Here is a 26,140-nt window from a genome sequence, read left to right as displayed (position 1 = left end):
ATTTTGCCACCAGTGCACTGTTGCCTCACAGCAAGAAGGTCCTGGGTTCGAATCCCAGGTTCGAACAGGCAGGGGCCTTTCTGTGTGAAGTTTGCATGTTCTCCCCGTGCCTGTGTGGGTTTACTCCGGGTACTCCGGTTTCTCGGACAGTCCAAAAACATGCACATTAGGTTGACTGGTAATTCTAAATTGCCCATAGGAGTGAGAGTGAGTCTGTCTATATGTGTGTCATTGTGATGGACTGGTGACCTGTCCAGGGTGTACCCCTGCCTTTCACCCAATGTGTGCTGGGATAGGCTCCAGCAGATCCCCGTGACCCTAATTAGGAATAAAGCGGGTATAGACAATGGATGGATGGATCCAATTTTTAGTTACAGTTGTTAGAGCAACCCAAGCTCTGCCCCTCTACGACTGATTGGTGTGTAGCGGCCAGACTGATTATGATCTCTGTTGATGTTCAGACATGTGAAAGATCCACCAGATACAAGATTCGGCAAAAAACTTTTCATGCAGACTGGCAAAAACTATCTAAATTGGCATAATTAAAGGGTTCATGGGGCTTTTTTTGTTTGGCAGAACCCAATGAAAACCTGTGCGAGCGTTAAGCAGAGCGTTATAGTGCCACCGTCTGGCTGTGTTTGGCCTTGCATCACAATGTGCTTGGACCCCTATTAAAACTAGCAAAAAGACATTAAAGTACTACGAAATACTATAGGTTATGGAGTTATAAAGTGCAATAAAACAACTTATGATCAGTAAAGTAAGTAGTTATGGTGTGAGGATCACATGTTTAGGTTCTACACACAGGAAGGGCCGCGCGTACAGGGGTTGCTGGCTCCGCTCGCGGGAGCGCGCAGTATGACGTAAGTGACTCGCCGCGCCGTGATGATGGCGGTGCGTGAACGCGCAGTTAAAGTAATGGCTGCTCTGGAACGGCGGGTGCCTTGTCTCGATGATTTCGTGGGTCAAAGCTGGAGCGTTTGGGCAGAGAGGATTAACCTGACAGCATCGGACGGTGAGTGATTACGTTTCCATCAGTTTTTCCTGATATTTCGGTAAAAAAAGTCGTTCGGATGTGGTTTATTTTCGCGGAAAGGCACGGCATCCCTAACCAATGTTACCCAAACAAAGAACCTGCCAGGTCCTAGCGCTGGCCGGTTCCCCTGGTTTCCCTCAGGTCCTCTTCGTGCCTACTTGGTCTCTGGAGTAGGTTGCGCGAGCTCACTTCATTACTTAGTTTAAATCGTCTCTTTGTTTCGAAACACAAATACGCGTGGAGAAAAAATTGGCACAAGTGTAAAATGAAACCATGTCGCACAATCTACTTTTTTGCAAGGCTGGAACGCATACATTTGGTCGAACAACTTTCAGCACAGACGCTTAGCTTAGCCACCGAGCTAACTGTAGCTCAGGGTTGCCAGGTCGTGCATGAGAAATGGAAGGTTTCTAAATCCCGTAGATTTACCAATAAATACTTATGTAAAAAGACAGTGATTATACTTAGATCTTATTTGGATACAATTTCCAGACGGTTTGATGTCAGCTGGAAGTATTTTAAACTGTTATTTGTCTCTAAACAGCAGCCAATCTGGCAACCCTGCTATATTTTCGGTCCTAGCCTAGCTCTGCTCTCTCTTTTCTGTACTCGACTAGACGCCGGTGATACGTTATTTTTTCCCCTACCGGTATTCCGCCGAAAACCTCGTCTCTCGTGCAAGGATTGGTTAGGCGCATCCCGCCTTCCCCACCGTTATTGGTGAATAGTTGTAACTCACGAGCGGGACTGTGTGTACTAGCCAATCGCAGCGAAGGAGGCGGAACTATGTCGGAATACAGGCGAGAAAAAAAAATAACGCGCCGGTTATGGAGGAGTTTTTTTTTAATGCTAGCTATAAAGCTAATAGACCTGATGAGGCTAACTAAAAACGTTTAGAACAGTGGCCTGTTTTTAATACATATTAATCAGCCAGATGTTTCCACCTTCCGCTGTTAATATATCTGGCTTGGTTTTCGGTATTTAGGAAAGGATTTAGCTTTTATTAATACTGTCTTAATAAAAGCCTAGCCTGATGCTAGCTAATAGAAACCGTGTTCCGTGTTCGTATTGTCTGGCAGCGCTCCAGATGCTTTAAAACGCTTGTTGGTCAGATTTTTGGGGGCGCCGTGTCCCACCCACAACCTTGGCTGGATCTTAAATGGCTCCCTCTTAGACCTTTAAAGTGCACTACATGGGTGGTAAACACCGTTACAGTTACACGACCCTATGTAGTGCATATATAAAGGAAGTGTGGAGGTATTTGGGATTCAGCACGTGACACCTACAACGCATCACTTTAACACGTACCTGGAGCTACAGGTACACACACTGTACTTTCTCCACACCCGAGGAGAAGAGAAACAACACAAGATTTGCTCGAGACACATGCACATCAGCTGTCTCAACCCAAACCCTTTTAACAGTGGGGATGAAAATGACCTGTGAAGGCACCACGAGCCTAGAGCTTGTCCAAGATTCTCATGAGAATGATGTTTGCGGACAGTTTTACTCCACTTCCTGACATAGAATGAAGCTGACATTATTTCCTGGAAAACAAGACTCTGTAGTGGTCGAAAAGGAAGGCGCAGTTTGATATGGAACACTTAACGGAGACAAAAGCGGTGTTTTCCGGCGTCTCGCCATTGCAAAATAACAACGGATTGAAACCACTAAGCAGTTTAACGTTGACGCTTCACTAAGATGCTTAGTGTGAATTTGTATATTGGACTCATTTGCATCCTCAAACAAATATGAATGAGCGAGCTAACAGTAAAACCTCACTGGTTTACCACAGACCTCTCACTCTGGATCTTTTTTCATTCTCTTACCCTTTTGTGCATCTGATTTATGATTGATCTTTTTGATCAAAGTTCAATAAATCAGGTCTTGGGAGCAGAGCGTCACCATTATCGCATCACAAAGCCCTTCAGTAGTGAGCTGCAACTACATGATCGGAGTTTTTTTCTCTTTCAGGGTCCGATGGGGACGACTGCAGCAAGAATGGCAAAAAAACGACGGAAACCATGACGCTGAGGAAGGAGGGTATGGATTCATCCTTTCCTGTTCTTATCACACCTTCGCGTCCCTAAAATCTATATAAATTGCCTTTCTGTTTAATGGTAATGGAAAAAAAAAAATCAAGATCAGCGATCCTCTTCACAGATATGTCGATCTTCGGTCACTATCCTGGACACGACGACTTTTACCTGGTGGTGTGCAGCCACTGCAGTCAGGTGGTGAAGCCGCAGGCGTTTGAGAAGCACTGTGAGAGGAGGCACGGCTCGGTCGGGAAGCTCTATGCACACCAGCGCTCCACACCGCCGGCCGGCCAGCAGCGCTCACACGCCCGCCATGGACACGCCCCGCCCACCGCCGGCCATGGAGCAGGCAGCTGGAGCGGGAAGAGCCAGAGCGGAGGAGGAGGAGGTGGAGGAGCGACCCGCCCATCTCCCCAATCACCCTCCACTCCACCTCAGTTCAAACACACCAAGACGCCCAAGGACGGAGTTCGGTAAGCGGAACACAGAATAAACTAATAGTCAGATTTAACCAAGACAGCTTGAATAAGTGAAATCACACGTCTGTTTGCCGTAACCCCCTCTAACTGAGATCTTTCTTTTGTGTTCGGTGTTGCTCAACTCCTCACGCAGCCTTTCGCCTATGGAAAAGTCATCCAGTTCTGGTCACTCGGAGTCCACTGTCTTCAAGCAGCCTCCACCACTGGAGCCCCCACGTAGCTCACCTCCCCCAAGCCTCAGAGACCCGCCGTGGCCCTTCGGAGGCCCCTCGCCCAGCCGACCCTCGCCGGGCTCCACGGAGAAATCCCCGGCCCAGAGAGCGGAGTCTGGCACGGTCAACGCCACGGCACCACACGCCCGCAGCAACCGGCCGTATAAGACCTCAAGTAAGCGCTAGCTGAGATCGCGTGCCCTGAGCTTTTAGCTTCTGTTTAGGCGGAGCTGCATCACACTGACACGCTGATGTTTGTCATGTTTCTCAGAAAACCTTAATTACAGGGAGTCCCGGAAATCTCCATACATAGAACAAATGAACATGTTTCTCCTTTTGTCTAAGGCATTCATAAAGACTAGCTGAAAAAAATATATAAACTTGTAATAACATGAAGAATGAAAAATTTTGGTAGACATTTTGCTTTAAGAGATAATTTCTCTCTGTGATTGGAGACTTTAGGGACACCCTGTATTTCTGTATTTTGCATGCTTCCATATTTGACACATTACATTTTCTGAAGTGGTCATTATCATTAACTTAAAATGGACAAAAATATCTCCTGTCTCTACTTCCTGCAGAAAAACAGTGTGACCTGGACAAACACTGCGGCGTGTTGGATCCAGAGAGGAAGAAAGTTTGTACGCGGCTGTTAACCTGCAATGTGAGTCCCATCTCCTCCTCCTCCATCTGCCTAAAACCATTACTGTACTCATAATACAGAAACAACCTCATCGTAATATTAACAGCTATAATTTTGGCTCAGTTCTGAACACATCAGCTGCTAAAATGAGGTTTTAAGGCTGGGAAACCAAACTATTGCCTCATACAATAAATTAAAGTTCTTTGTGCAGTATCTACGTGGAGGTAGATTAGTTTCTGCTTTCTTAAATATGTGTGAGAGAGAGAGAGAGAGAGAGAGAGTGCTGCGTTCCTTGAGGTTGAACAGCCGTTTTTGAAATTAATGTCTACGTCTATAGGCTGACAGGAAGTTACACGGACATGACTTACAGGAAATGAGGAAGGAATTACAGGAAATGACCCTCTGTCCTTTGTCCAACTTGGTTAACAGTGCCTTATTTAAGGTTGTTTTTTTTTTTAGATATTCAGGTTGAGGGGAAGAAGGAAGAGCTGCAAATATTGCAACACAAAAAAAGAACAAGAATTATAATATAATTAATTACTATATTATTATGAACAGCGACGGTCAGCAACCAGAAATAGTCAATGTTTACTAAAAAAAAAAGGCACAATTTTGTTTAAATATCGGTATCAAACTGATTCATAGCTTTAATGTGGAAAGTGTTTATCTGGACGTCTGTTTTTCTCTTTAATCTAATATAATACACACATTAACCGAATACAATTAAAACAACCCACTTGTTCTCTTTCCCTCCTTCAGATCCACTCCATTCACGAGCGGCGAAAGGTCATGGGTCGAAGTAAGAACTTTGACCAGCTGGTGGCGGAGCTGAAGATGGGCTCGAAAAACAGAGAGCGTAACGCTCAGAGCCACGAGGAATCGGCCGCCCAGTCCCAGAGCCCCGAGACTCCCCGAGAGCCGAACGCCTCGCCGCACTGCAGGAGACCCCTGAGCAACTCTCCTGCCTTCAGGTAAGAGCCAGAGTCGGAGCGTCTCGGGTCTCGTAATCAGTCAGAACACCTCGAATAGGAGTTTTAAATCTTATGTCCGAGTCAGAGAACGTATGCACCTGTAGATTTAGTTGGGTGGTGTGTGTGTGTGTGTGTGTGTGTGTGTGTGTATATGTATATATGTGTGTGTGTATATATATATATATATATATATATATATATATATATATATATATATATATATATATATATATATATATATATATATATTGTTTTTTGCTCTCTAATTTCGTGTGTGTGTGTGTTTTCTGTAACAGGACGCGAACGTTATCGGAGAACGCCCCCGAGGAGGAGAGGGCGGTTCGGGAGGAGGGTGTGGCTCGGGCGTCCTCCCCTCTCACTCAGGGTCGAATCTCAGTCAGTGATGAGAGCGAGGGAGAGGGCAACGACGAACCTGCCGACTGGCATTCCAGCCCCTGGCATCCTAAACCACTCGCGGTACCTCAGCTTATATATTTATACACACAAAAACAAACAGGACTGAGAAGGTCACGTTCATTTGACTTCCAGGTTTTATCACTTTTTTGATTTAAAGATTTTTTTACATTCATCCTTTCACTGAGTTTGATGAGATTCCACTTAAACCCTTGACCATGACTGAAGCACTCGCATACAGACACACAGCCTTATAATTCAGCACTGAGCTCTCAGACTTGGCTCTGCCACACTGCCTCCAAAAGTATTCCTTAAGACGTCTCACAGTCGAGGTTTTGACGTGGGTGCCAGATGCTGAGCAAGCGTTTGTCTGGATTTCCTTTTGTCCCTTAAGGAAATGACCTTTAACTGTTGTTCATCAAATGCAGACGGTTTCCTGGCTCTACCACTGCGTTTTTGTTTTTTTTTGTCCTAGGCTTAGCTTTATTCTTCGGGATTTGTATCCTTGTTGAAACAGAACTGATTAAATGTCTGTCAGAGTGTCCGAGCGTTCGAGCCGCCATCCAGCACAACCAGGAGGTTAAATTCCAGCGCTAACACACCTGGCTCAGCCCGACAGCGCCTAAGTTAAATCAGATGTGCTGAGTCTGGTTTTTAATAAACGTATTGAGAGTCTGGGAGGCCCCGAGGAGACGTCTGTGAAACAACCCTGTCTTTGACTGCCACACAAAATCAATAACATCTTAATATTTTTGCACAGCTTCACGTTTTTTGAATGGAGCAGTTCGTTATGTATGAGAAAGAAACTGTTTTTTTTTTCCTCTTTCAGGTGTGTACATTTGGTAGTTTTGCTCTGGGTCACGGCGTCTTCACATTCGACAGGCGGCTTCATCACCTGCGGTCCGCTGTGAGTGCCATGGTGGAGAGTCACCTCAGCGCTCACCTGTGGAAGTGAGTTTCGCCTTCAATCTACAACTGACTTCATTTCATTCATTAACTCATTATTTAAAGTTATCGTTTCTATAGTGACGTACAGAGGGACTCGTACGGGGGACAAGCAGCATAATTTAAGCTGAATAATAAACGGATGGTGGCGGACTGATGGGTTTTGATATTTGTTTATGGATTTCTCTGTTAAAACACATTTACTCCGGCTGCCCCTGATTACATACATAAGCACATAAACCAGATGTTGCCTTTTTTTAAATCTCTGTTTAACAGAACTCTCCAGCATCTGGGCGAGACAAACTCAGTATGATTATATTTATACTTTTCCCCCCTCTTTAGGAAAATACCTCAAGCATCCGAGCCTCAGTCCCAGAGTTCCTCAGCCAAGCCTTCAGCCATTCCTTCTTCCCCATCCTTCACTTCCCATCATTCCAGGCAGAGGACAGGAAATCCCAGTGCCACCTCCCTCAAGTCGTCTTCATTTTCTTCGCACGGAGCAGGCAGGGACAGTTCCTCCAGCAGCAGGGCTTCGGCTCAGTCTGAGAAATCCGGAGGTTCCCAGTCCGCAGCGCACTCCAAACCCGCTCAGACTGCCACGCAGCTAGGCACGGGGCGGTCCAGAAACCCCATCGGCAGACCCAGCAAGCAGCAGCTGCGTCTCAGGGAAACGGAGCGGGCTGAACCGGCCACTCCCACAAAGCGGAAAGGCTCTCTGAGCGAGGCCGATACGGTCAGCCCGGACAGGAACTGTGTGAGCCCGGATCGGGACCGAGCCCGGTCACTCGGATCTGGCAAAACGTCGGCGGCTCAGATTCCGGCTTTAGCGCCGCCATCATCTCACGGACAGACAAACGGCTCGTTGTCGCCGGGTCACAAGCAGAGCCGGGCCGAGCCGTGGCCATTTAAGCGGACTCATGCGCCAGGCCGAACCTCGCCCACGGAGCCAGGCGCATCTGGGCGAGCAGGAAACTCAGGACACCACGGCAGGCCTCCTGGATACGAGCACAGAGGTCTGGGCAAGAAACGCAAGAGCAGCGACTCATCTCCCCCCTCCAAAGCGCACCGGCTGCCCACCCCACCTCACTCCGGCTTCTACACCTGGAAAGAGCGCAAAGGAGCGCCACTGCCCGTAGGAGGGGAGAAGAAGCTCAGTGCGCCCAAGGTGAGTGTAAACCAGAAGGTGTAAAGTGCCTTCACATGTCAAATAAACATACTACTGCTGTAAACTAGTGCTCTAATCCCTGTAGCTCTATGGCCACATTTATTGCATTTAATGCATATTAATTTATTTACAATATCAAATTCAGATCATTAGCTTCAGTAATTTCCTGAGTCGTTACCCAGTGACCAGCCCCAATCCTCTACACAATTACCTACAGTCTCTTTCTGTGTCTAGTTCCAGTTCAGCAGTTTTTGGTGTACAAAAATGGAACTAAAATTGTCTTGTCTTTTATTGGGCTTTGTCACGATATTAAAATGCATTTTAAACTCGTCTCAAAAATGACCCAAAATGCAACAAACCCGAGCGGCATCAGCACGTATTTTGCCTGCTGTTATAAACTCATTGCGAGTGATACAACAATACAACAGGAATAGAATCATCGTTAATTCATCCAGGTACCAACTGATGATTTGTGAATTGCAGCTGCTGCTGAAGGACAGTTTCTGCTTTTATTCAGGAGTAGTTTCACATCATTCACTCTTCTAAGGCATTTTTTTATTCAAGACATGCAGCACATTTCGCATTTCCTGTGGTTGGGCTAAAAGTGGCGACATCACAGTTGAGCCACAAAAAAGAAGGGATAAAGGCACTAATGGGTAGTGTGAGTAAAAGTGGAGTTGCTCAGTATTAGGATTAGGAGTCATTGTGGTAATGTTAGCCTTGCTCTAATACAACAGGACAAGAGAGAGTGTAGCTACTAGCTAGTATATGATGAGAGATTATTATTAAGATCTGATGAATAAAAAAGCAAACATGACTCCTGAATTGATGTATAGATGCACTGCTGGCTATGATACTTGATTTTTTCTGAACAGATAACTGGACCATAAGATGCCTTTCGGTGATACTGACGGTCTGCTTTTTTTCTTCACAGCCAAAACTCCATCGCTGAGCAAGCCACTAACTGGGGAGCACTGCAAACTTGTATGGACTGTGGACCCAAGTCTCCAGACGTGTGTGTGCATCTGCGTGTGTATGTGTGTGTGTGTGGGTGAGAGTTCGAGTGTGTTGTGTGTCTGCGAGTCTGGAAGTGTTAGACCAGTGTGGATCATTATGTTGACAATGGTCCTTTTAAAAAGCCAATATATGAATGTGAGTGCGAGTGAATGGCAGATGATGGGGGGAGTGAATTTCTCCGTGAATTCAGAAATACCTCACAATCTACTGGACATGCTGCTATATAAATGTTGATTTATAAAAATGGATTAAAATATTCTTTATACTTGACAGTGAGTGTGTTGTTACTATCATTTAATTAATTTTGCGTTGTTATTATTAAGAGTAATTAGTAATATATGGATGGGGGAGTTTGGTGTGGAGGAACTTTGACTGGCCTGCACAGTCCAGACCTCAACCCTATAGAACACCTTTGGGATGAATTAGAGTGGAGACTGCGAGCCAGGGCAAAACTGGGACGTCTGCCTTTACATGCACATGAATGTAATATGGAGTTGTCCTGCCCTTTGCAGCTATAACGGCTCCAACTCTTCTGGGAAGGCTTTCCACAAAGTTTAGGAGTGTGTTTATGGGAATTTTTGACCATTCCTCTAGAAGCACATTTGTGAGGTCAGGCACTAATGTCGGACAAGAAGGTCTGGTTCACAGTCTCCTCTCTAATTCATCCCAAAGGTGTTCTATGGGGTTGAGGTCAGGACTCTGTGCAGGATAGTCAAGTTCCTCCACACCAAACTCACTCATCCATGTCTTTATGGACCTTGATTTGGTCACTGGTGTGCAGTCATGTTGGAACAGGAAGGGGTCATCCCCAAACTGTTCCCACAAAGCATGAAATTGTCCAAAATGTCTTGGTATGAAGCTGAAGCATTAAGAGTTCCTTTCACTGGAACTAAGGGGCCGAGCCCAACCCCTGAATTCAATGATCTCGAGGGGTGTCCCAAAACCTTTGGCAATACAATGTCGAGTAGTTGTAATAGTAATATATAATCTTTGAAATATTATTAATACTATAATTTATTATTTGATGTTTATATGTATATATAATAGATATATTATATATAAAATGTTTAATAGTAGTAGTGGCAGAGTTCTATTAGCTGTAGTATTAGACGTATTAATTATTTCTATAAATCTTATCAGTAGTATTTTAAGTATTATTACACGGCTGATGTTGCCGTGAAATACCGCGAGCCACGCCTTTTTCTCTCCGATATGGGCTAGTCCCCCCTCCCCCCCATTTTTGTCTTCATGATGGTATCGCCCACAGAGACGACACTTCCCTCCTCACGGAATGGACAGTGAGTCGTGACGTAACAATTTTTTTTCCCTCTGAAGGTATTTAAAATGTCCCGTGTGTTCGTTTCCATCCAGGAACGAGTTGTTACACGGTGTGTCACTCGATGTTGAACATCTTTACACCCTAAAAGAAGTGTCAACTTTTTATTTATTTGAGCGACACGAATTAACGAACCTCACGCACCCGGAAGTGTCAATTGTCCGTTCGGTGTTTTTGTTTCGGCGCTCATGTCGCCTAGGTGGCAGAGTAATAAGAAGAAGAAGAGAGAGCAGAATCCCGGTCTAACATGACCACAGCACGGACAGCCCTGCACGCGCGGTGTTACTGGACACAACAGACGTGGCTCGGTGTGTTCGTCTCCGACCTGAGTTACACTAATAAGGCGAGAGACGGACAACACACACAGACATACAGATAGATAGACAGAGAGAGAGAGAGAGAGAGAGAGGGAGAGGGAGAGAGAGAGAGAGAGATGCGGCCAGGAGTGGAATACAGTCCGGTTGGTGAGGGTCTCGGGATGCGCGAATACTGGCTGTACGCGTGCATGCGCAAAGTCGCTCTCGTGGCCGCGCATTGTGTCGCTCTCGGCTTCACCGCGCTCATCGGCGTCCTGTCCCGACCGGGAACCAGTAAGTTTATTAACTCTTTATTTATTATTTCTCTCTCTCTCTCTCTCTCTCTCTCTCTCTCTCTCTCTCTCTCTATATATATATATATATATATATCATGTGGAATTAGTCCTACTGCAACTTACCCTGGGGCTTTGCTTCAGTATAATAATAATAATAATAATAATATAATAATTTTTGAATATGTTCGTTTTGCTGTTTTTGGATTAAAATCTCAGTGTTTAGTCTTAGTGTAAGTTATGAATAAATATTAAGCACATTACAGATCTACAAAAAACATTATTAAGTAATAATTATTAAGCATTAAAAATCCTAACAATATATATATATTATAATTATATAATATGCACAAAGTTGGACCTGAGACCACTCCGATGTATTTGTAAAGCAAAGACACTAACTTTATGTAGTTACTGCTCTTTATAGTATTTTTAATGTAGAAATTTTGAACCTTGAAGGTGTCTTTGCTTCACGGCCTTTCTTTGCATGTGCCAAAAACTTCTGTACAGCACTGCATTTAGTAATAACAACAATTACTGTTAGAAGTGATAAACATATTGCTTTTGATTCAAAAATCGAAACGTTTTATGGATTAAAAAAGTATTTGATAGGGGGAATCTCTGTTGGGAAATAAATGGAAGTAAACTCCTTCCGGTTAGTCCTGAGGCTGAACAGAACAATTTGAGTCATCAGCAATTAACCCAACCCTTCTCTCAATCAGCTTAATGACTGTTTGGGTGTTTTCTCCTATTGGCATTCATGCTGTTATTTGAATTCATACCACAGATTTTTTCCACCTGTAATTAATTAAAACACACACAAACATACACTTGTTGACAGAAGGGTGGGAATCCTACCAATCCCCGCTCTGTTACTGTGTTAATGTAGGACCTAAAATCCCAATTAAATCCAGTTCACTTCCAGAATGTAACACAACAAAATGTGGAAAGGTTAAAAGGGGGTAAATACTTATGCACTGTGCATGTGGCTTTTTTTTTTTTTTTGTCTTTTTCCTGCTGACACTTGCCTCAAGGCTCCTTCATACCTTTTCAGAGCTGCCTCAGAGAACCAGCTAACTCTTTAACCTGGAATGTCCTGCTTTTTGCAGGAGATGGGATTAAAAAAAACCCAGAGGTAACATTAGGCGAAAGCTGAGTGTGAAACAGGCTTGACCCAACTTGTTAATGATATATGAGCTGAGGCAGGAATGAAAGTTCTGAGGAAAAAAAGCAGAAATGTGCACAGCACTGGGGCGGCAGGAGGCACTGATAAAGTATCTGATATTTCCAACAGAGTAGACGTGATTATTAGACTGCATTTGGATTGCCTGCTAAAATATCACTTTAACATTTACAACATCCTCAGGTTGAGAGATCTCAGTTTCAGTCTTCCCAAAAAAACAAATCAACACACGTTTCGGTCCCAAACATTGATCTGGAGGATCTTAAAGACTTGCTCCTGCTGAGGTCAGATGAAAGGAAACACAGCGTCACTGTCATTGCTCAGTCCTTCACACACGACTTGCACGTCACCCCACACTGCACAAGGTCCTGCCCAATGATTAGGCTACAAATGAGGATCACAAATATTTGGGGAAGATCAGATCAGATCAGATCAGATCAGATCAGATCAGAGGGCCGAATCAGCCTCAGAGTGGGCTCAGTTATCACCTAGCGATCAGGGATCATGAGACTAAAACACACAAGCAGATTTAAAGGTAGCAATGTATTTGAAGAAGCAAAAAAAAAAATGGAAAATGCAAATCATGCTCATCTTCCGTGTTCACGCTAACCTCCAGATGCTCATTTGTTTATTTGCAGGTCTCTTTTCTTGGCACCCGCTCTGCATGTCGCTCGGGGTAAGTTCCCGGCCTACAGCTTTAATCCAAACATTACACAACAGTTAGTCCTTTGGATCTGAAGAGAATGCCCTTATCCTTTTGTTTTCATTCCTTTTGTCTCTCCAAGCCTTTTGCACTGTTCCCTTTCTTTTCTTTTTTTTTGTTGTTGTTGCTCGAGAATGATGAATGACTAACTGGCGCACAGCCTCGAGGCCGATCCATGAATAATGCATCACGTTCCTGAATTATGAATCGTACACGGTGGAACAGTGAGATAATTAGGCTCGCGCCTCTCCCCTCGGCAGGCCAGGGTCTATAGTTACGACTGACCCAGGACGCAGAACACTTTTCCATCTCAGTGACGTGCTGAGCAGCGTGCCGTGACCTTCCTGTTCCTCATCAGTACACAGCCTCCTATTGTACTGTGTGGAGGAACGGGTGCCAATAATAAACCCTCAGTGACGGTGTGGCTTACAGTTTCTCTTCCTGAAGCCATCAACAGCGGTGTTAAATTGATCCTTTTTTCCAGTTAAAGATTATAACATATGTAGAATATCCTGGATTTTAGCCTAATAATCAGCTACTTTAGCTCACAGTGTTCCAGTAAAAGCAAACAGCATGAAATTACAATTTAACCACACATCTGTCTTATTCACTGGGTTGTACTGACGACTCTGAAGCAGCATTGTTGTGAATTCAGCGAGGAATCTAAACAGGAAGTTATATGAAGTGAGATCTCAATTATGAAGTGAGATTTTAAATAAAGCAGCAAATCTAAATGACAGATCGAATGATTCCTTAGGAGCGTTTCGTCCGACATTTCTTCGGTTTTCTTGCTGCCTAGCTGAAGTTTGTTCCTATTTACTCTTTGGAAGAAAAAGTACAAAAGTACAAACAAATGTCTCCAAGTGACATGTTAGCTGTGTGGAGTCTGAGGCCACGCCCCTTCACTCTGACTGACAGGCACAGAAGCAGCAGTAGGAAAAGATGAGCGTGTGTAATTCAACCTGCTCTTTTCTCTCCTCTCAGTTCTGCGTGTGCATGACGGAGGGGATCCTGCTCTTCTCAATTGAGGGTTCTCCATGCTGCTTCAAGTCTCGTAAAGGGAAGGTGCGCACACACTGGGTCATACAGGTGCTGCTGCTGCTGTTTGCAGCCATGGGCCTCGGCTTCATGGTGGCCAGTAAGAGGAAGTCGGAGCATCCCCACCTGCAGACGTGGCACAGCCTGCTGGGGGTCGGGACGCTGGTGGTCACGGTGCTCCAGGCGGCCTGCGGCGTGTGCCTGCTCTTCCCCAAGCTCATCCGCACTGTTTCCGTGCCCCGGCTGCGGCTCTACCACGCCACCTGTGGTCTGGTGGCCTACCTGCTGGCCACCGTCACCATCACCGCCGCCTTATTCAGCGACTGGTTCCAGGCCACCGTCAAGGGGCCGATTTGGTACGCCTTCCTGCTCCTGCCTCCCTTCCCTGCGCTAGTGGTGATGAATCAAATCACAAACACCTTCCTGCCTAAGAAGAAGCTAACCACGTAAACGGTCACGACGAGCACAAACTGACGCAATAAAAGATGGACATCTGCTGCCTTTACGAGTTCCAAAATGATCTGCATCACTCTTGTGGTCACACTACTAGGTCTCTTTATGACTTGAATTTACAAAACTTTGATGCAATGCCCAACAAGTCTAATTACGGTGTAATTTTAAACAAACATCCCGTCTGAAGAAAAAGTTAATCACCATGCCTCAACGCTGTCTGTATTAAACACTTAACAACCAGGTGCAAGCTAAATAAGCTAACTCTTAGCTTCAGTCAGTCGCTTATGGTTGTCGTCCATCGTCATTCCTTTATCATGTTAATTACAATTTTATTTGAAGACTCTGTACGTAAAAGCAGCTTCACGGGACACGTGACTCGTCTGTATAAACGTACTTGCACACTGTGTTATTATATCATTAAGGTGTTGTTGTATACTTTTGTGTGTTTGCTTAAAGAATTCGGTTTTATTTGAGAAGTACGTTTACGGATAGAATAACGTGTGTACACCTGTACCTTAACAGCTGTATTATGCCTCCGATTAGACGTGCATCTATCAAATATTTATGATCATTTTCTTACGGTAAAGTACGGCGCTATATGCTACAGTTTGCTGAGTTTGACATTTCTGGTGCTCTCCTGTGGGGAGAAGGGTTGTGTTATCCTTGAAATGTGTGCTGCGAGTATTTCTGGAGTATTTCTGAGGCCCATCTGAGGTAAATGTTGACCTGTGGTTTTGGTAATGATAGCTGCCTTTATGTAGCCTTTAAAACAGTGCCTGTCTCCAGTTAGCAATAATAGCTACTCCATCGTCCCCAATAAAAATATGGGCCTTGCAGTCATGGTTACGTTTCCAATCTCCTGTACGAATCTACCTTAGAGAAAAATACGATCTATGAGCCAATCAGAAACAAGTATTTTATAATATATACGTCATGGTGATTATCCGCACATTCCTAGTTGTGTGTGAGAACGTGCCTGCACTGAGATTTACTCGTGTTCATGTGCATACACAAGGCATTAATGGTAGAGTGTAATCATGTAAAATTACATTTCCATCAATCATCTAGCGTTGGCAAGATATCTGATCTTGCCCTGGTTGAGGATGTGGAGCCTTGCTGGAGAACCTTGCAAACGGAATTTCCTTACCATATATGGCAATTTAGGGTGTTCCTGTATGCAAAATAATTCAGAGAAAGGTGTAGGATTTCTCAGTTATGCGCCCACACACACACATCTGGTGTACGTCCTGGTGCTTTGTACTTGTCCTTTGATAAATGAGACCCTCAGCTTCCCCACGATTACCACTCATACCCATAGCCAGGAGGACTTCACAATATACACACAGCCTAGATCACAGCGAATAAGCTGATGAATCACATTATACGTGTAAAAACGTGCTTGTGCACAGTACACACGTGCGCACAGATGATAACCGAGACCCTGAGGTACTTTACCTGGTTCCGCTTCATGTTACACACTGAAAGGAATCACAACACAAAAACCCCTGATGCTCTCAGAGTGAGGGTTGTAATGTGAATGTATGGAGTGTTTAGGTATCTAACCGCTCAAAAATAGGTCAACTTTGTATTTGCCGAACTGTGGGTGTTTTTAACGAAAGGACACTAGATTTAAAGCCGATTTTAACTTTTGTGACGTAAAACGAGGATGAAAGCACAAAGTTTTTCTAAAACTACCTTACTGTACTGTTACACTTACTAAGCAGCTGATCTCCAATGGGTGGATTTAATACACTTTCCTGCTCTGGTGTTGGATTATTTCTTTCTGAAGAGCATTTCTGGTACACTCTACTAAAGGCACTACAGTGAGATTTAATACGCACTTTCAAAGCTGAGGGATTAAATGGGTTCAATGGTGAAAATGGCAGTGATGGTTTGTATAAATGTACAGCAGCAATAAAGTTCTATTTCAAAATTTTAATGTGTGAATAAATTATTTTTTTAAAATCTCGTCGTATCGTTTCCAAATAATGCATCATTACCATATCCTAGCAGGTGACATGACTGAATTAAAAATTTTGAAAGATAAATATTTTTATTATTTTTATATTTTTTTAAATATTTATTACTTTTTATTTTTAATTTAAAAAAATATATAATTTTTAATTTTTTTTAATTTTCTATTTTTCAATATTGTTTTTCTTATTTTTATTGTTTTTTTGGCAATTTCAGGGATAATTTAAAATAATAGTAATACAACAAAATAAAAACAAAACAGCAAAATACAGAGAAAGGGATATCATACATTATTAAAAGGGGGGGGGTCACCTCTATCCCATCCACGCTAGATTTTTATTCCCAGGGACGACACATGTTCCGCCTCTACACCTAGACATTTGAGGAAGGGGTCCCAAATCCTATGAAACCTAAAGGGTTTGTCTCTCAGCGCTGTGGAGTAGGCTTCGTTAGGGATAAATCCCTACTAAATAAATACCCTACCTAAATTCCCTACCTAAATACTTATCCACTGGGCCACTGGAGGGGTTATGACCATTATCCATTGCAACAAAATACACTTGCGAGCACAATGTAGCAATATCTGCAAGAGCTGATTACCTTTAAAACCATAAAGGAGTTCCTGCATAAGGCCGAGTAGGCAGATCTTAGGTCCAAACTGCAAAATGAAATCACCTGACCAGAACTGTTGGACCTTGAAACACTCCCAAAAGCAGTGTATGAGGGATGGCGACAGATGTGCGGAATAACCCTCTATTTTGCGTGCTAGCCTCCACACTTTAACCATATTATTAAGAATTATATTACCTTTGAATATACATTTTTATACAGTCGTGGTGTCTCTGGGACTAAAAGGAACGAGGAAATAAAGACAGGGCCCTTGACATCTCCATAGATGTTCAGACAGCCGGAAAGGGTTCAACACGAACTCACAAACACACACACACACAATGCAATCATTACCATAGCAGCTTTATAAATCCATAACACCTCATTTTCCTGTGCATATAAAACGCCAGAGACGGTAAGACGTTGGAATGAAAAAAATAAATTACAGGCTGCTGTATTTGCAGGCACAGAAACATTTGCCGTCCCATCAGTAAGGAATTTAAACATTATATAAAATGATTATGAAAATAAAATCAGTGGATTTAACCTGGTCATCAGCAGCAGCCTGAACCATGCTGACATCTTTCCATCTGCCATCTGGCCCTCTTTCATCTCACATATGACGTGGTGCAAACACACACACACACACACACGCACGTGTGCTGAACCTCCAATATCCTGAATAGCTAAAGACTTGAATCTGGACCATGAGCTGTGTGAGGTTGCAGGTGAGCATTAATATACTGTATTTATTTTATATGACGTATAAATATATGCTTTAAAGAGGATGCACCCTTTAAAGTTTAAAGCTGAGAGAGAAAGGTGTGTGCGTGTGTGTTTTGTCAATACATATGATCTCCTCTATAAACATAACTCTACTGGTTCTCCTCACAGATCAGCGTGACGCGTCCCGTCAGCAAGTCCTCCATATTAACGGCAACGATCCCCGAGTCGGCCGCTGCCTCGCCGCCGTCTCCCAGGGCAACAAACACCTGCTGAGAACCAGCCAGCTGTGATTGGTCGAGCCCTACGATCTGTTCCGTCCCTTCAGCTGAGGTATCTTCAGTCTGGATCACCTGATTGGAAGAAAAATTACATTATACACAATAAAAAGTTCATGGCACGCAGTATCTGCTTGTGTTTGGTGCGTAATTGAGATGCTAGTGATGTCACAAAAATCAGCTTAATAGCTTTAAACAATTGTGGTTCAAAATAAAAATGATTAAAGGTAGCCAGAAACCAAAGTTCACAATTTGCATATTCATAAAACCTTATTTGTTTAGGAGTTAGTGCGTTTCGGTTATTTTTTTCAGTAATTAAAAACAGTTTAGAATTGTACACCATGAGCACAAACACGGCCTGTGCTGGTGGGAGGAGTTACCATTTGGGAGGTGGGGCCAGGAGACTGTAACGCCTCCTCCTGGACAAGCTGCACGTGGTTGATGAGGAAGTGCTGCTGGTACTCGGCTTCGGTTAGGAAGGAAAGCGAGCAGACGGCGCAGGCAAACACGGATCCCTGCTGGCTCACATGTTCGCTCAACATGTGCTGCTGCAGCTTCTGCTCGCTGCTCATAGCACGAGGACAGTACACACACCTCCACACAACGGCACCTGAGAGAAACACACACCTCAACGTGTCTCAGGAGAACATCTCAGGAGAAGCTTGAATATTGCATCAGGTAAAATACTAGCACGGTTAACAAGATGCTCCTAGAAGTCTTATTTCATCAAAGTATTAAGCCATAAAGGTCAGCTTTTGGTATATTTTCTCACCCATCAAGCTACGTATTTTTATTTTGTCAGAACATCAGGACAATATTTACCTGCTTGTGCTTCCTTTTCACTCACAGTACGGGTTTCTTTTTAAAAAAAAACAACAACACTAAAATTCAAACACTGTGCATGAAAACGTGATGAACTGAATTACAGACAGGCGGTAATCATACAGCCTGAGGCTCCAGGGTCCTTCCTCACCTGGGTGTTTGGTTATATTGTGTTTAAATAAGCTGCTCCTGTTGCAGAATGTCTTATCGCAGATTTTACAGTGCAGAAGGTGTGAAATCGAGCGACTGCCCTCCGTCGTCACTGCGTCTGGGTGCGTGGTGCGATTGTGGTACCACAAACCCGAAAGAGTCTGATACACACAAGACAAAGATGCACACAAACGTTACTCAATGATATTCATTACAGCCTGACCAGAAGCACACAAAAACTGATCCAAATGTCTGCTATAATAGATGATTCACATGTCTTTAGACCATGAGAACCATTCACCTGGTAGGATTTGTGGCAACTCTGGCAGCTGTAGGGTTTGCTGCCGTCGTGGACGCTCATGTGTTTCTCCAGCTGAGCCGCAGTGCTCAGGATCTTACTGCACTCGGGACACTGGTGCAGTTCTTTAGGGTGAACGTCCAGAATGTGCTCTCGAAGCTTCTCCAGGCAACTGAAGCTCACGCGACACTTCTGACAGTCGTGCGGGTCTGAGATATCTGTCACGGAGACACAGGTTTTCGGGCAGGAGTCTATAATCATTGCAGTACAGTGGTGAATTATAGATACAGAATGTGTGTGTGCTTACTGTGGAAGGTCTGCAAGTGCACTGAGAGCCCGTTGGCTTGTTTGAAGCCTTTCCCACACTCCCTACACACATACGGTTTGTCTCCTGTGTGCGTGCGCACGTGCCGTGTCAGCTCGATGGACTGCGCAAACGTAGCTGAGCAGTACTGACACGAATACATCTTACCTGGGACAGGTAGAGACATAAAAATACATCTTACCTCAGACGGGTGGAGACAGATAGAGGCGTGTAAATACAAGTAGACACAAGCCAGGTATAGACAAATAGTGGAGACAAATGAAGACAGGTCAGGACAGGTAGAGACAGGTATAGGAGACATAGGAAGAGACAGGTACAGACATGTAACTACATCTTACCTGAGACAGGTAGAGGCGTGTAAATACAAGTAGACACAAGCCAGGTATAGACAAATAGTGGAGACAAATGAAGACAGGTCAGGACAGGTAGAGACAGGTATAGGAGACATAGGAAGAGACAGGTACAGACATGTAACTACATCTTACCTGAGACAGGTAGAGGCGTGTAAATACAAGTAGACACAAGCCAGGTATAGACAAATAGTGGAGACAAATGAAGACAGGTCAGGACAGGTAGAGACAGGTATAGGAGACATATTAAGAGACAGGTAAAGACATGTAAAGAGACTGGTGTGTACGTGTTGTGTGCTGCCATACCCTCCGAGTGTTTCTTCTTGGTGTGGTAGGACAGTGCGGCGGCCACGGCGAAACTCATGTCACAGTGTTTGCAGAGGTACGGCTTCTCCCCCGTGTGCAGCCGCATGTGGTTCTTTAGGGACGAGTTGGCGGCAAACTTGGCGCCGCATTCCTCACATGCGTAGGGCCGTTCCTCCAAATGCTCAGTGCGCCTGTGGTACAACAGACCTGCAACACAACAGCAAACCTAAACTATCCCAGAGCACAGTTTCTGATCCAGATTCACTTATCTCCTTCAGATACAGGAATGAGTGGCCAAAACCATTGTGTGTGTGTGTGTGTGTGTGCACTTACCAGAAGGGTGTTTAAAGGACTTTCCACAGAGCTCACACGTCACCGGTTCTACTTTCTTCCTCTTAACCGGAGGGCCGTTGTGAACCTCGGCTTGGTGCTGCTGCAGAGCCGTGACTGACGGAAACATGGCAGGGCACTCGGTGCAGCGCTGCACTCTCTCTGGACAGAACGCACACTGCTTCTGGTGCTTCAGCAGACGACACTTGAAGTCGAAGGTCTTGTTGCACCACTGGCAGCTGTAGGACACGACCACGCCCTTCCTCCTTCTGTGTGTGCGATCTTCCTCCTTCTCCCCTTCCTCCTTCTCTGAGCCTGCAGTCTCCTCATCGTGCTCTGCATCTAATTAAAGTTGCAATCAGTGATTTTACCTGGTACTTAGAAAACCTTCCCTAAACCAACGACAAGGGTAGACATTTTGAATGCTGGTGCAAGAGGCGGCGCTTAGGAAGTAGAGGCGTCTCTTTATTCTGATTGGTTGGATTGTGTTGGTTCACATCATCATCAGGTCCCAATTACAGGTTCTTGAGTGCCACAGAAAGTGAAGTTTCTTTTATGATCAGATAATTTATTGATATTCTTATTTATATTACAAAAACTGTACTTAAACTTTAAAAAATAAAATGTAAAATTAAATCCCATCAGTTCTTTTTATTTCCTTTCGTATAATGTTACAGCCTGCATTATAAATGACAAAGCCTTACCCACGTGGCCGAGCTCGTCGATGAGGTCAGAAAGCTGGGGGAAGTTCGTCTGGCTGGTGGACAGGAGGTGCCAAAGCGGCCGGACGTGCCACGACTCTCTGCTCAGTACTCGCTCCAGGACCTGCTGCATGGTCTCCGTTCCTCCGTCAGCACCACGGCAGCTCTGCAGGAACTGACACAATTACACAAGTTCATGCGTAGGTTATGTCAATTTATAACACATTCATGTCAGATCAGGTAAGTTACATCGTTATTTATTGATAAATATCATTTCTGAGAGCATGGGACATGTTAGTTATGAACAATGCTAGAGTGTGTCCCTGTTAAGTTAGCAGTACTGAGAGGGGTTTTGCAGTTTCTTGGCAACATGCTTTTCCCTTATTCATTCCAAAAAAAGGAAAAAGAGAGGCTGATAAGGAAGAACTGTTTATAGCTGTGATGTAAGACATATTCTTTAATAAATAAAAATAAAAAGTGCTGTGGTATAACAGGAATAAAACACCAGGATGTGCTGCTATTGGAATATAACCATCTACATGGTGGTAACAGGAACCACCTTTCAATAACAGCATGCTCTGTTTCTTTACGTCTATATATAACATTTTAACCAGATAGACTGCAACAGGAAAGAAACTATTTTCATGTTGTGCTGTTTTCGTAATCGGTGACCTGAAACATCTTCCTGTCAGCAGGGGTTTTTTTGGACTCTTTTCTCGCTTTCGCCTCCTGGAGACATGCAGGTCAGGTAGCGTGGGCAGAGCGCAGCGCGTGGTGCTCACGGCCGCCTCAACACGTCTACAGAGAATCTGAGACTAATCTGTTCGATTAGCAGTGTATCTCACACACACTCACCTCACGGATGTCTTTATCGCGGTCCAAATCGCCCGCAGCTCTTTCCAGGTCAGGGATTTCATTGATTGTTTCTAGAATGAGCTTTCTGTGCTTGAACAAGGCATCCACTCGGGCGGCTAGAAAAAGAGAGAGAGAGAGAGAGAGAGAGAGTGTAAAACGCAGTACAGAGCTGCATAAAGACTACTGATAATGATCAGATAGCTCAGTGGGGTTTTACATGTGTTACATTTAGACAGAGTTACTGAGGAAGTTCTGAGCATGTTCATGTTCGACTTCTCAATTTGAGGAATAAATTATATTCTAAGCCAAAAAAGAAAACACTTCATTATACCCATGTGGATAAATTCCTGAGCTTCTGGTTTCGCCCTGATTTCCTGCGTGACACGGTGGAGCTCAGGGCTCTGAGTCGCAGCCCAGAACAACAACCTCCATACCGTCAGAGGCTGAACCGAACCTCCATCCAGAGCAGCACTGAGCAGCTTCTCCATTTTACTGTCAGCCTCTTCCTGCAGGATCTACACACACACACACACACACACAGATAACACACAAGTAATTATCAATAAACAGTGTCTCAATTTGAGGAAAGTGACTGAACAGGGATTTTATATAGTATTTCAATAGTATAATATAATGCAATAGTTTATTAAAAAGTAATCTAATAATTTAACAGGTATCTACGTGGGTGATTTTAGGTGAATGAACGTGATTGGCTGATCCATCTGTACTTTCACAAGCTATTTGTTTCATGAATTTTAACTTAATGCATAAATAATAAAATATACACTACATTACGTGTGTGTGTGTGTTACCTCTCTCTGGTCAGACGGGATGTCAGGCCCTTCCTTCAAACTCCGGGAGATGATCTGAGCCTCAAGGTTCAGCGCACACAGTCTGTTCTGGAAAGTTCTCAACAAGGATGCACCAATGTGGTCATCCATCCTCTTATCTGACAAGAGTCATATACAAGCGTTATCAAATTATAAGGACTCTGTGTGTGTGTGTCCCACAATGTCACATTCGGACAGAATACCTGCGTTATTTGTGCTGTAGTCCTCAGCCTCCTTTAGCAGCAGCAGCACAGATTTTTCCTCTATTCCTCTCTCAGTGAGCGTGCTCAGCAGCTTCCTCAGCACCTGCCCATGATTCTGCTCTGCACTGGACTCCAGCAGAACCTGCAATATGGAATTCACACCTAGAATTAAGATCCTATTAGTAACATCATTAGTAATCCACAGTATCTGATAAAACTTTTTTGTTGGGGTTCAATTCAATGTAAAAATCCATGACCTCTAAACTTATGGATTATGGATAATTCTGGATTAATGGATCCCCTGGTTATGTTTCTCACTTTCAGGATCAAGGACACTGAGCACTGCATTAACAACAAGGCAAAAGTGAGAGCATTTAAACTAAACTGGCTAGCCTTGTGTCCAAAATGGCATCCTACCCAAGTGCATTATAGGTACTCCCTTACACTGCTGACTGCCTGGATACCAACCTGAGTGCTAGAAAGATCTTTACACTGAATCGTATGCTGCACACCTGCTTCACGTCTTCGCTCTTGCATCTGTCCGCTGTCCGGGTGAGCAGTTCAGATACGTTCTCCACACCTGTGAGGTAGTCTTTCAGGTCTGAAGCGAGCTCACGCTGATGTCCGGTAGACTTGGCAACCTCGGCCACGGCTCCCCCTGTATATGTTATGAATATTAGGGTCATTTATTAAAAAAGGACAAGTATACAATAATATACTTATAATATACTTATGCAAACTAATAATAATAATAATAATGATAATAAAGACCCTGTGATTTGCAGCTGCACTACTATCAGAGCTGCTGAACTTTCTGACCAATCAGAATCAGAACTACTGAACAGCACTGTTGTATAAATGGCATATACAATTACCTTTGAGGTCCGGTCCTGTCTGCTCCTTCTCCTCCGCTGACTCCAGATCAGGCTTTAGGCTCTTTATCTGGTCCAGCAGCGTAACAATAGCATGGACTGAGGCACCATGCCCATCCTTCAACTGGTCCAAGAGGCGCTGGAAAACTATGTCCACATCTGGATCTCCTTCAAAACACTCCAGCAACATCTGGGCAGGAAATGTTAAAGATCAAAGGACTCACTGACAATACAAATCTGAATGACCCCTTATTAGGTAGCAATCATTACTGAGGCTGGTAATAAACAGGTGTCCTTATGGTATGTTATGATTCCGAGCGATCCAGACCCCGAGTTATAACTGTGCACTTATTTCAGTTTATGGATGACTGAGAAACATAATTATGTCCACAATTCTCACATGCTGTTGCTGGCTTGACAGCGTGTCCCAGGTGCGAAGGATGTTAATTAACGGCTGGATGTCCTGCAGGGTCCTGATGAGAGCGCCACGTTTGTGTAAAAGCAGCTCCACAGCGCCATCTTCTGGTAAACAATATTACACACCACAGCTCTGATCACTTACTGACAGGTGAGGGTTTTTTGTAAATATTTATGGATTATAATTCACTAGATAAAATAACAGACCACAAATGAAGCGTCCTGATATTGACAATAAATAAATAAATAAATCACCATTTTGTGACTCCAGTCTGTTTCTTGGACTCTTCATACTGTCCCCATGTCCCTCTGATGCAAACTCTGGTCCAGAACCATCAAGCAATCTTTGCTGTTCTCTTTTTCTCAAAGCAACCTCTGTGTGATGCTTCAAACCCTGAGCATCTTCAGACTGGTTCACAAGCTGGTCCAGGATGTTCTTGCAACCCACAGCCACGTCAAACATCTGCAGGCTGTCTGCAGCGGCGATAAGACGTGTGAAGTCGTGTTTGCCCGGCACCAGCCTCCCCAGGTAGGCCATGTCCAGCAGAGACGTGAACTCCTGCGCCGTGACCACTGCCGTGTCGATGGAGATGCTGTCCGAAGTCTCGAGCAGAGACTTAAAGAGCATGCTGGAGGCGGCCAGGACCACTTTGTGCGCCGGATGAGCCGTGTCCCCCACCAGGATGGTGCAGTCACAGAACTCGGACTCTTTTCGCAAAGTCTGCAGCTGCTGCATGAGCTGACGGCTGTAGTTGGGGAGCTCCATGATGCACCTGTGCAGGTGACAAAGTGAGGGCAGGTTATGTGATTTATAGTCATGGATTTGGGATTGGGGAACATACTGGACAGCATGATCAGGAGAGTGGGACCAGGAGCCTAAACACCATCAGAAAACGGGTAGGAAACTAGGTGGTACCCCAGGGTTTATGTATTGGCGTAGCATATTGAACCGTGACCTGGACTAAAATTATGTTTGTCTGGTCAAAATGAACTGTTTCTCCCCATTCATGTCATTCGAGACCTTTTTCTTTTCTTTTTTTTTTTTTTTTTTTTTTTGGGGGGGGGGGGGGTGTCTGTAAATTATTTTTATGCACTTTGTATATCATAAAGGTCTGGCATTTAGGGTTATTTTTCACAATAAAACAAACCAGAAAATAATTCTGTGTGGAAACAAAACAAAAACATTTGCAATATGCAAATTAGCACGTGAGCTGTCGCCTCATTTGCATATTCAGTCTCAGTTGTATTGTACAAGAATATTCTTGCACTGATGAATAAATAAATAAATTAAATAAATAAATAAAAATAAATAAAAATAAATAAAAATACATCATTTAATATTAAGGATTTGTAATAATATAGTTCCTTTCAGTGAGTAATGTTCATGAACAGGTTGCTAACATCGCCGTTTCTACGTCACTCACCAGGACTAGCTGCTAACTCTGCTAGCTAATTTAGCAAGCCAGCACTGAGGGTTAACTGCTGCTAACAAAAAAGACAAATTAAAGGACTATACAAAGGAATTAAAAGCCTTTTCGGTCCACTTTCTCCGCTCATTTCTTCTCCCCCAAACACAACCGCCATACTGACTTAACCCCGTTACCTTCAGTGTTATTCAAATAATCCGGGTCTTTATTTAAACTCCGCCGGAGAACAACATTCTCATCGGGAAAATAAAGATTTTGAAAATGGCGACGCTTTGAACGCGACAGTGCGCATGCGCAGGCTTTCTACTACTACACCCACAACCACACAGGCACTTTTCAAAAGATAAACAATATTAAAAATGACACCCAACTACAAATATGTGATAAACAGGAGCGTGTGTAAACTTTTCAATGCCTTTCTGCTTATATATAACACACATGTTTATG

General features: G+C 43.9%; 3 protein-coding genes across 7 annotated transcripts; 2 read left to right on the top strand and 1 right to left on the bottom strand.

Annotated features, from left to right (window-relative positions):
* The first annotated feature begins 885 nt into the window (after positions 1–885).
* On the top strand, positions 886–9,191 carry atxn7l2a (ataxin 7-like 2a). The gene is made up of 10 exons (XM_058374210.1): positions 886–1,015; positions 3,011–3,079; positions 3,200–3,548; positions 3,688–3,941; positions 4,348–4,430; positions 5,169–5,380; positions 5,677–5,857; positions 6,624–6,745; positions 7,082–7,904; positions 8,839–9,191. The coding sequence occupies exons 1-10, from the start codon at positions 886–888 to the stop codon at positions 8,854–8,856; spliced, it is 2,241 nt and encodes a 746-aa protein (XP_058230193.1). The 3' UTR covers positions 8,857–9,191.
* Positions 9,192–10,196: 1,005 nt separating this feature from the next.
* LOC131342830 (probable transmembrane reductase CYB561D1) lies at positions 10,197–16,156 on the top strand. The gene is made up of 3 exons (XM_058374079.1): positions 10,197–10,847; positions 12,668–12,705; positions 13,717–16,156. The coding sequence occupies exons 1-3, from the start codon at positions 10,691–10,693 to the stop codon at positions 14,218–14,220; spliced, it is 699 nt and encodes a 232-aa protein (XP_058230062.1). The 5' UTR covers positions 10,197–10,690; the 3' UTR covers positions 14,221–16,156.
* Positions 16,157–17,152: 996 nt separating this feature from the next.
* On the bottom strand, positions 17,153–25,972 carry zbtb40 (zinc finger and BTB domain containing 40). Of its 5 annotated transcripts, none has more exons than XM_058372847.1 (18): positions 25,870–25,972; positions 24,522–25,039; positions 24,250–24,371; positions 23,853–24,039; positions 23,490–23,635; positions 22,978–23,119; positions 22,757–22,893; positions 22,276–22,459; positions 21,945–22,060; positions 21,093–21,264; positions 20,392–20,730; positions 20,059–20,265; positions 19,385–19,549; positions 19,081–19,295; positions 18,781–18,940; positions 18,630–18,665; positions 18,188–18,417; positions 17,153–17,882 (listed from the first exon to the last, which is right to left on the bottom strand). In XM_058372847.1, the coding sequence occupies exons 2-18, from the start codon at positions 25,030–25,032 to the stop codon at positions 17,682–17,684; spliced, it is 3,270 nt and encodes a 1,089-aa protein (XP_058228830.1). In that variant the 5' UTR covers positions 25,033–25,039; positions 25,870–25,972; the 3' UTR covers positions 17,153–17,681. The 5 variants fall into 5 exon arrangements, with proteins under 5 accessions (XP_058228830.1, XP_058228829.1, XP_058228832.1 ...); XM_058372846.1 differs by lacking the exon at positions 25,870–25,972 and adding an exon at positions 25,691–25,863; XM_058372849.1 differs by lacking the exon at positions 25,870–25,972 and adding an exon at positions 25,691–25,863 and having other exon boundaries at positions 20,392–20,724.
* Between the last annotated feature and the right edge of the window lie 168 nt (positions 25,973–26,140).

This window comes from Hemibagrus wyckioides, linkage group LG21 (genome assembly GCF_019097595.1).
Source record: "Hemibagrus wyckioides isolate EC202008001 linkage group LG21, SWU_Hwy_1.0, whole genome shotgun sequence".
Classification (NCBI taxonomy): Eukaryota; Metazoa; Chordata; class Actinopteri; order Siluriformes; family Bagridae; genus Hemibagrus; species Hemibagrus wyckioides.
This window is presented reverse-complemented; position numbering and strand designations above follow the sequence as displayed.

Bases quoted from the DNA above. Each gene is read 5' to 3' on its own strand.
- LOC131342830 (XM_058374079.1), top strand. From the start codon at position 10,691: ATGCGGCCAGGAGTGGAATACAGTCCGGTTGGTGAGGGTCTCGGGATG. The intron at 10,848-12,667 runs GTAAGTTTATTA...GTTTATTTGCAG, and splicing joins CCTGTCCCGACCGGGAACCA to GTCTCTTTTCTTGGCACCCG. The intron at 12,706-13,716 runs GTAAGTTCCCGG...CTCTCCTCTCAG, and splicing joins CGCTCTGCATGTCGCTCGGG to TTCTGCGTGTGCATGACGGA.
- zbtb40 (XM_058372847.1), bottom strand. From the start codon at position 25,032: ATGGAGCTCCCCAACTACAGCCGTCAGCTCATGCAGCAGCTGCAGACT. The intron at 19,296-19,384 runs GTAAGCACACAC...TCTCCGTGACAG, and splicing joins GCACTTGCAGACCTTCCACA to ATATCTCAGACCCGCACGAC. The intron at 18,941-19,080 runs GTGAATGGTTCT...TGTGTGTATCAG, and splicing joins GTTGCCACAAATCCTACCAG to ACTCTTTCGGGTTTGTGGTA.
- atxn7l2a (XM_058374210.1), top strand. From the start codon at position 886: ATGATGGCGGTGCGTGAACGCGCAGTTAAAGTAATGGCTGCTCTGGAA. The intron at 4,431-5,168 runs GTGAGTCCCATC...TCCCTCCTTCAG, and splicing joins CGCGGCTGTTAACCTGCAAT to ATCCACTCCATTCACGAGCG. The intron at 5,381-5,676 runs GTAAGAGCCAGA...TTTCTGTAACAG, and splicing joins AGCAACTCTCCTGCCTTCAG to GACGCGAACGTTATCGGAGA.